Below are 8,470 nucleotides of genomic sequence, written 5' to 3'. Positions count from 1 at the left end.
TTCTTTCCTAAAGGGTTTATTTTCTTCTTTGAAACATGTATGAAACTTATATTATTTTGAGTCAATATTCATATTTAAAAGCATAATTTCAGTCACTTTCATACAAGATAGTCAACATTTCATACAAGAATTGATTTGACATGATGACAAAGCGAAATTCTGTCGTCTGCTTTGATTGACAGGTGTCATGACGTCATAATGACATTCTTGAAATGTTTTGCACACGGCCCCAAAGTATTTACCTGTATAGTTAGCATAAACAAAACGTAGTACCAACGTATAGTGTATAATGTAAAAACACAGTGTAGTGTGACGTCATAATCACATTCTTGCAATGTTTTGCACACGGCGCATTTTTACCTGTGTCCATAAGAAAACGTAACCAACGTATAGGGTAAACACAGTGTAAACAACTCCGTATTTAGGGGATAGGTTAGGGGATAGGGTTAGAGGGCTAAGGGGGTTAGGGTTAGGGGTTAGGGATAGGGATAGGGGGTTAGGGTTAGTTAGGGTTAGGGTTAGGGGGTTAGGGTTAGGGTTAGTTAGGGCTAAGGGGGATAGGGATAGTTAGGGTTAGGGTTAGGGGGTAAGGGTCTAGGGTTAGGGTTAGGGTTAGGGTTAGGGCTAGGGGGCTAGGGTTAGAGGGGTTAGGGATTAGGGCTAGGGTTAGGGTTAGGGGGAATTAGGGTTAGGACTGCACTCAGTTGACCCCCTTATCCCCTCCACCAATCAGAACTGATCACGTGATTTCTCTCAGCCAATCAGAATCTTCCCCTAGCTAGACCCCTTATACTACTAAGGACAAAAAACCTCTTATCCCACATGACGTTTTCAAAATCACGTTTTATTTTTTAGACAGTTAAAATTCAGTACACAAAATAATCAGAACCATCAAATCAAAAAAAGATAAAACATAAATGTTTATTTTTATTTCAGTATCTGACATCGGAATAAAGCATTTTGTTGGTAAAAGTTTGATCATCTGATTGATTTGACGCAAGCCTTTCGAACACTCTCACTTTTCCTGATACGTCGCCTTTATTTTGATACTTGACTGTCTGATGTCCCTCGGACTTAAAACTAGGGTTAGGTATCATCGCTTTGCTGTAGTACTCCCCCGCACCGCCCCCGATAGTTTTTGACCTGACGGGGCGTTCGTAATCGTGGATTGCCTCGTCTGCGGCGTTCCCGTACAAAATGAAGCTGATCGTACATATCGGGTGTTGATGTTACTCCTGAAACGAAACGAAAATTGGAGAAAGCTTGTGTATTTTTTTTTTAATTCACCTTGAATGGAGCGTGTTTATTTATTAAATTTGTTTTCTTTGATTAAATGAAATTTATGGAATGTATATTAATATTCTTAAGGAGGCTCATTACACCACTTTTTGATGACGTACTACACAAAAAAATAAACCTCCATTGTGCCGACCGGTTTGCTCAGGGGACGAGTTGTATAGCTACCTCTAAATATGACCCTGACCTTTAAAACGCTTTAAAAATAGATGAAACATGCGGTGTTGTAAACAGTGAAAACAAAGTAACGGATTCATTATGCATAAACCAAGAAGAATTGCTTTTAGGCAGAAACAAAAGAAAGCAACAGTCAAATCTTCGCCAAACAAGTAATGTCAATTTCATAGCCATGCATGCAGTGAACTCTATCAATCACTGACATGTATGTATGGAGGAAATTCGAGTTAAAATCTACAACCTTGTTGAAATTAAAATTTTATTTAATTGCGCTATTTACTGTGTTGGTGTTGATTTATATATTTGTTCTATTGATTTAAATGTATACTCTGGCAATTTAAAGCGTTATTCTGAATTTTAGATGTAATGTCAAACGTTCCATAGTGTTTTGAGTCTTGGTTAATTAGGAAAGATAACTCTTGAAAGTGGACTTTTTATACCAAATATTTTTTAAATTGGATTTTTCATTTCGTTTAAACTTTCTTCATTCAATTTGACACATGTAATTCATTGAAATACATTCCTTGTCTCTTCAGAACACATTTTTAAAATGTTTTATGCATAAATTAAAAAGATAATGACATTAATAATTTTCTAGGAGAAAATTATTTTTTCTAATAAAATTATTATTAGGTATTATGAGGTATTTTCACTGTGTGTACTTGTCTTAAGAAGATGTCCATCATTTGACACTGAAAGTTCTGAAATTCTGTGAATAATAAACCTGAAATAAAACATTTCACTAAAATAAAACAAAAACTAAAAAATTCTATAAAAATATTTATGATATCAATACCCCCATCTGGATATTTGACATCTACATTATAAGTGGTGCTGTATTGAAATCTAAAATAAACTGTGCATGTAATGAGCCACCTTAAGTGAAAAATTATATGGTTGAGCATAGATATGGATGATTTGTGTAAAAAAAGACCCGTGTAGGGAAATTCGGTATAAACATTATAATTTGTTTGTTTTTAAATGCTTCAAATTTAATTATCATGACCCGGAATCCACAGTCTGTCCGTCTGTCACAAAAAAACTTCATATATCCTTGGTGATATCAATAAAACACAATCCTCTATAGGTTTCAATATGAAGCATACCTCAGGGGGTTTGTTTGTATTGAGATTATAGAGGTCGTTTTCAAAGGCTCCCCCCTGATGTCTGGTCGGGGTCCATCACGTTCTCATGGAGGGACTGCCCTCGGTACATCTCGGACTGGATTATTGCCTCCTTGTCTTGTTTCCTATAACAAAATTCAATATTTTAAACAAATTATTAAAATTATATTTTAGAAAAAATATAAATGCATTGTTTAGCTACATGTATATATATATTTTTTTAAAATTCACATTCTTGTATGTTTCATTATTAAGAGGGGAAATGAAACATCAGAAATGTTTAAAGAGGTTTGAGCTGTACGATTCACTATATGGTCTTTAATTTAAATACTGAACATTTCTATATATATTATAAAACAAATAAATTGATCCGTTTCAATATATAAATTTTTTTCTTTTTATATTTCACTGTTAATTTAGTTTTTCTAATCAATCAGCAAGATTCGTACTTATTTTTACGTATTTTGAACATGAGACCGACAAGTGCGGCAGCAATGACAAAAATAACAGCTAGCACCACTCCAACGACTGCTCCATCAGACAGAGCGCCGCCATTTCCGTCAGCTTCCTCTAAAGCGCCCTCTATAGGATCACCTACGTCATCTGGGTTTGTCGTGGTTGTCGTTTGTGTTGTAGTTGGAGCTAATGTTGTGGACGGTGTTGTTGTTGTGACTGAAATATATATAAAGAAATAATTATGGTTTTTGTTTGGATATTTTGACTGTGTTTAAGATTTTGAAAGATTATAAATGAGAAAGAATAACATGCATGCATATGTGTCCAGTTACTGTTTCTTACTCCAATGTGAAGGTCAGGAGGTCAATTAGATTGGTGTCAAAAGAAAAGGTTTAAATTTTTATTCCCTGTAATCCAAGATTAGGATATATAGTTTTTGCCCTGTCAGTCTGTCTGTCTGTTGGTCCGCAAAAACTTTAACATTGTCCATAAATTTTGACAGAGTCGAGCTATGGCTTTCATATTTCACAGGTGTATTCCTTGTGACTAGAACTTTCTTTTGTTACCTCAAATTTTGACCCTTGACATGGGCCTTGGAGTTTGACACACTTTCACACCAAAATTCAAAACTTTTATAACTTTTGAACAGTTGGTAATAAGATTTTCATACTTCACATCTGTATTCTTTGTGAAAAGGCCTTCTATTGGATACCATAAACTTGGACGTTTTGACTTTTATCATGGAAATTGACCAACTTAAAAAAAAACCTTTAAACTTGGCCATAACTTTTTAAATGTAAGGTCTAAGGATGTCATACATGTGCTTCACATGCCATTCATATGACAAGACCTTTCATTGGATACAACAACTTTGACCCTTTGACCTTGACCTAGGAGTTTGATCTACTTTTTAAGAACTTTTAAAAGAATGGTTCTAGGGCTTTCATACTTCACATATGTAAAATTTTGTACTTTTCATTATACTAGTATACAAACAACTTTGACCCTATGACCTACTTCTTAAAAAAACTTTAACCTTGGCCAAAACTTTTAAGGTTAAGGCTTACATATTTCACATAAATTATGTAATCCTTGTGTAAAGGCCTTTCTTTAGAAACAAACAACATTGGCCCTTTGACCTTGACCCCGAAGTTTGACCTACTTTTAAAAAACTTTAAACTTTGGTCGTAACTTTTGAACAGGTGCTCCTAGTGTTTTGTACTTCACATATGAATTTCTTGTGAGATGGCCTTTAATTCTTTGCAATATTGATTTTCATTTGAGAAAATTTAACCTTCGCTATCTTGACATACGGGGGCATCAGTGTTTCACAAACACATTCTGTTCAGAATATGTTACACATCAAAATCAAGGTCATGACATGAAGAATGTTTGGTACGCAATAAAAGGTATTATCTTCATAAATACATGCGAACGAGACATATTACACCTGTATTACATGAAACCTTTGTATCATAGGCGCTCCCCATGTAATTCTGTAAAAGACGAAAGAGAAGTATATATATATATATATATATATATATATATATATATATATATATATATATATATATATATATAGGTTACCCCTCTATACTATAAAATAACCTAGTATAGAGGGGTAGACCTATATATATGCTTATCACACGTCATTTACAGAATTATATGTGGAGCGCCTATGCTTTGTATTCCTTTTCTAAAAAGCACTAAACGTTTAAAATGGTTGTTACGAATGCTAAAATTTCATTACTAAGATTAAACTCCTTCGATACACTTCGTTGTTTGAGAGATACAGTGAGAACTTACTTAATACACAGCGATTCCCTTCCTGTATAAAGCCCGGACAGCAGTATCTCTGTATGGCGTACGTAATCCGGAACTCTATGACTTTTTGCAGTGAATAGACACTAAAAAGGTGATTTTTTATTCAAGTACAATGCTATGATTAAGTTGTTAAATTCAAACTGAGAAATAAATCCTTTGATTGAGTTAATATCTGATTCAAACATATTCCAAATGTACGTTAGTGCCATAAGATGCCATTTCTCTCCTCTGGTACTATTTCGCGTTATGAATACATGTATCCAGTCATGAATTTTACTATGTAGCGTCATCTACTAGTAAATGGTTACTTAACTAATGGACGTAAAATGTGATTAACTATAGCTACCGTAAACCGGCCATTTCAAGCACATCAATTTTCTTAATAATACAGCAGATGGAATTTAGTATTTGAATTAATATTGATTCACGCCTTTGAATTGTTAGATGTTGTATTTTAAAGTAAAACTCACGTCTTACAGTAGTATCAGGTGAACTTTGACACTTACGTTTTACAATCGGTAGGGGTGCTGCATCTTTGTTTAGATACCCTTCTTGTCTCTATGTACGAAACTTTCTGACTGAAATAATAAAATTTAATTTTCACTTTTTATCAGTTGAAAAAATATTAATGAACATTCAGTACTTTTTGTTTCTCGATTTAAAACATGTATATGTAGTTTCAATATTTTAGAATATATGAAAAATATATAAAAAAGTATATGTGGTTGCAAGCATGTACTATTGCATTTTAAATTGTGGGGAAAGGGGTAAGTAAATTATGTTGACGAGAGTCTATAAGCCATACAAGATGTTTTTGTGAATTCTATGCCCCCGATGGTAACACAGACACGCAGCATTGTTAAGGCTTACTACGAGAAATCAAGGGAAAACAGAAGTGCAAAAACGGACATTGTTTTTAAAACTGAATTTATTTTTATTCAGCTGTTTTATTATCATAGAACTTAAATACTTAGGGATATAGCATACTACAACCTACTCTGTACTGTATGGAGTTTAGTCCTATCGATGGACAGTCACGTGGAGAATGCATAGTGGGTACACGGAATGGAGGTCATAAACAAATTTCAATATCGCAAGGGCATACCCTAGTTGAAATAAAAAAATTAAGTTACCATTTGTTTCTGCATACTTTGTACTTTCTGGAAAGTGCTGCTGCTTTAAATAGAATTCGCATTTTTATTAGTTAAAATTTCGAGTTAATATACCCATGTCGAAATATGTATGACTTTTACCAAGTATTTTGTGTACTTTTAAAGTCATGCTCTCGACTGAAAGAAAGCAGCAGCACTTTTCAAGTTAAGGAACATATCCTCTATCTATATATTCAAAAAATGGTCAAAATTTATTTATTGTATGCCCTTGCGAAAGAGCGATTTAATGAGGCACCTCGATTTAAAATATACCTAACCTGAACATAAAAACGCGACAGAATTATCTACATACATTCTTTCGATTGTTAATGATTAATCGCACTAAACAAAGGATCTACATTGGTATTATTGGCCTATTAAAACCCTGTAAATGATACTCTGTTTTATAATAAAACGCATTTTTCATTGTTTAAAAAATCCTAAATCTGCCTCTCACAGCACATAAAATACGCCATACCAAAATGACGTCATGATTGACAAGTTCATCGAGATCGGTAATTTGTTTAAAACCAGCTGTATGGGATTTAACTAGCGACTTTTGTTAATGCATTGATAAGTTTTATTGTTGTTTATTATGCTAATACAGTTTAAAGTTGCAAATTATTTCATTTTTGAGTAATATGAGGAATGCATAAAAGTCATATTTTTGGTGTGACGTCACAGTAAACATTTCCCGTATAAATTAGGCCCACCCCCCCTTTTTCTAGCCTTAACAGTGCTGCGCATTGAGTGGCACGTTGACTGAAGTGATACTCGTACACACTAATACTTCAAAGGGCAAGAGTTAAAGGCTAGGTTGAGTTTTACTACAGACAGACAGACAAACAGACATACAAGACGAACCCCCCCCCCCCCCCTCTCTCTCTCTCTTTTGATTCAACGGCAAAAAAGGGTAACTCTCCGCTATTCGATAAAATAATTTTGTCCATCTCGATTGTAGGAGGTGTAGAAAAAACAGATTTCAAGAATGTTTTTCATTTCAATTTAGCTGCAATTCATTATTATCCAAGTAAGGTCAGGGGATTGCACCCCCCCCCCTCACCTCCCTGAAACAAGGTGCATGAAAATATGGTCCTATATGTGCACATATATACATACGCAACAGAACGTGTACAGACATTGTCACCCTCCAGGGCGGATACGATCCCGATAATCCCGCATACCATCACCAGTCTCATTGAAAAGTAGGTCATTGTGATACTCTATAAAACAAAACACAATCACATAGATACAAACCATTTTCTTATTGAAAAGTAGGTCATGGTGATACTCTATAAAACAGATCACAATCACGTAGATACAAACCATTCTCTTATTGAACAATAAATCATGATGATTTTCTAGAAAACAATGAAAACACAATTAGATACAACCCAGTCTCTTTGAACAAGAGACCTTTAATTATGCTCTAAAACATGAACACATGAACACAACCCACTTTGATTAAAATCATTTCCTCGATCTGTACCTATCTCGAGTAGCGACAATTAAAAAGCAATTAAAGGAGCGGATCAAGGATCTGATTTTATTCAGTTTGAATCATATATAATATTACAGTATGGATGAATAATACTGATGAAATTTTTTTTTATAAATAAAAAGATTTAAAAAAAAATATTTTTACGATCCTTGTTTACATCATGAAGAATTTTAATTTCTGTATCTCTCATTGTAAATCAACAAATGATGTTCAAATTTTTGAAACTGCTGATCATTAGAATTGCCTTTGTTAGGAATTGTAAACATTCAAATTGGTTTAAAAAATCAGTTGAAACTGTGTCCATGCCCCCTTAATAATTAAGTATGGACTTGAGCTTCAGTTGATTCGATACACAAGAGTATGCTTTACGTATGAACAATTTCTAAAACGAGGTAAATTATTGACAAGCAAGTTGATGAAACAGGAGCAGTTCCTCTTTATAAAGTCATCATTTCGTAAGTTCTTGATGGTCGATACAATGTACTTGTCAGCAAATACAATTTATCATTAAGTCAATTTTTGACTAAATAACGTTTATCGTACTAATTGTTAGTCCGTTATTTATACACTGAATTGACGGCGGATTTTTTCCATTTTCCTGATTGATGACAAGGAGCACACGGCGGGTGTGACCGGTCGGCAGGGAATGCTCACTCCTCCATGGCACCTGATCCCACCTCTGATGTTTCGGGGGTCCGTGTTTGCTCTACTCTTATTTTGTATCGTTTTATGGACTTTGAGACTGAATACCGTTCGTTATCTCCATATCCTTCTTCCTCATTAGAATTTTTCATGGTTACCTGTATACATCATTTATAATACATACATTGCATATATGCATGTATCATATTTATAAATTATGAACTCTACCCAAACAAAGTTCGCGATGGGTGTAGCAGTTCGACCTTTTTAATTTCAAACTTCCTTAATTATTTTCAACG

General features: G+C 34.1%; 1 protein-coding gene and 1 long non-coding RNA gene across 2 annotated transcripts; both read right to left on the bottom strand.

The window, feature by feature from the left end:
* Positions 1-2,619: 2,619 nt before the first annotated feature.
* Positions 2,620-4,938, bottom strand: LOC134258114 (uncharacterized; the record flags this gene model as incomplete). Its single annotated transcript, XM_062740666.1, has 3 exons — positions 2,620-2,722; positions 3,047-3,269; positions 4,860-4,938. Coding segments are annotated over 3 exons (405 nt in total), but the record flags the coding sequence as incomplete, so codon positions are not given.
* A 1-nt stretch (position 4,939) lies between these two features.
* On the bottom strand, positions 4,940-7,253 carry LOC134258109 (uncharacterized). Its single transcript, XR_009990077.1, has 3 exons — positions 7,148-7,253; positions 5,384-5,455; positions 4,940-4,960 (listed from the first exon to the last, which is right to left on the bottom strand). It is a non-coding gene; the product is annotated as an uncharacterized LOC134258109 (long non-coding RNA).
* Between the last annotated feature and the right edge of the window lie 1,217 nt (positions 7,254-8,470).

The sequence above is a fragment of the Saccostrea cucullata genome, unplaced genomic scaffold, assembly GCF_032062105.1.
Source record: "Saccostrea cucullata isolate Sc308-1 unplaced genomic scaffold, CSIRO_AGI_Scuc_v1 ctg1874, whole genome shotgun sequence".
NCBI classification, from domain to species: domain Eukaryota; kingdom Metazoa; phylum Mollusca; class Bivalvia; order Ostreida; family Ostreidae; genus Saccostrea; species Saccostrea cuccullata.
This window is presented reverse-complemented; position numbering and strand designations above follow the sequence as displayed.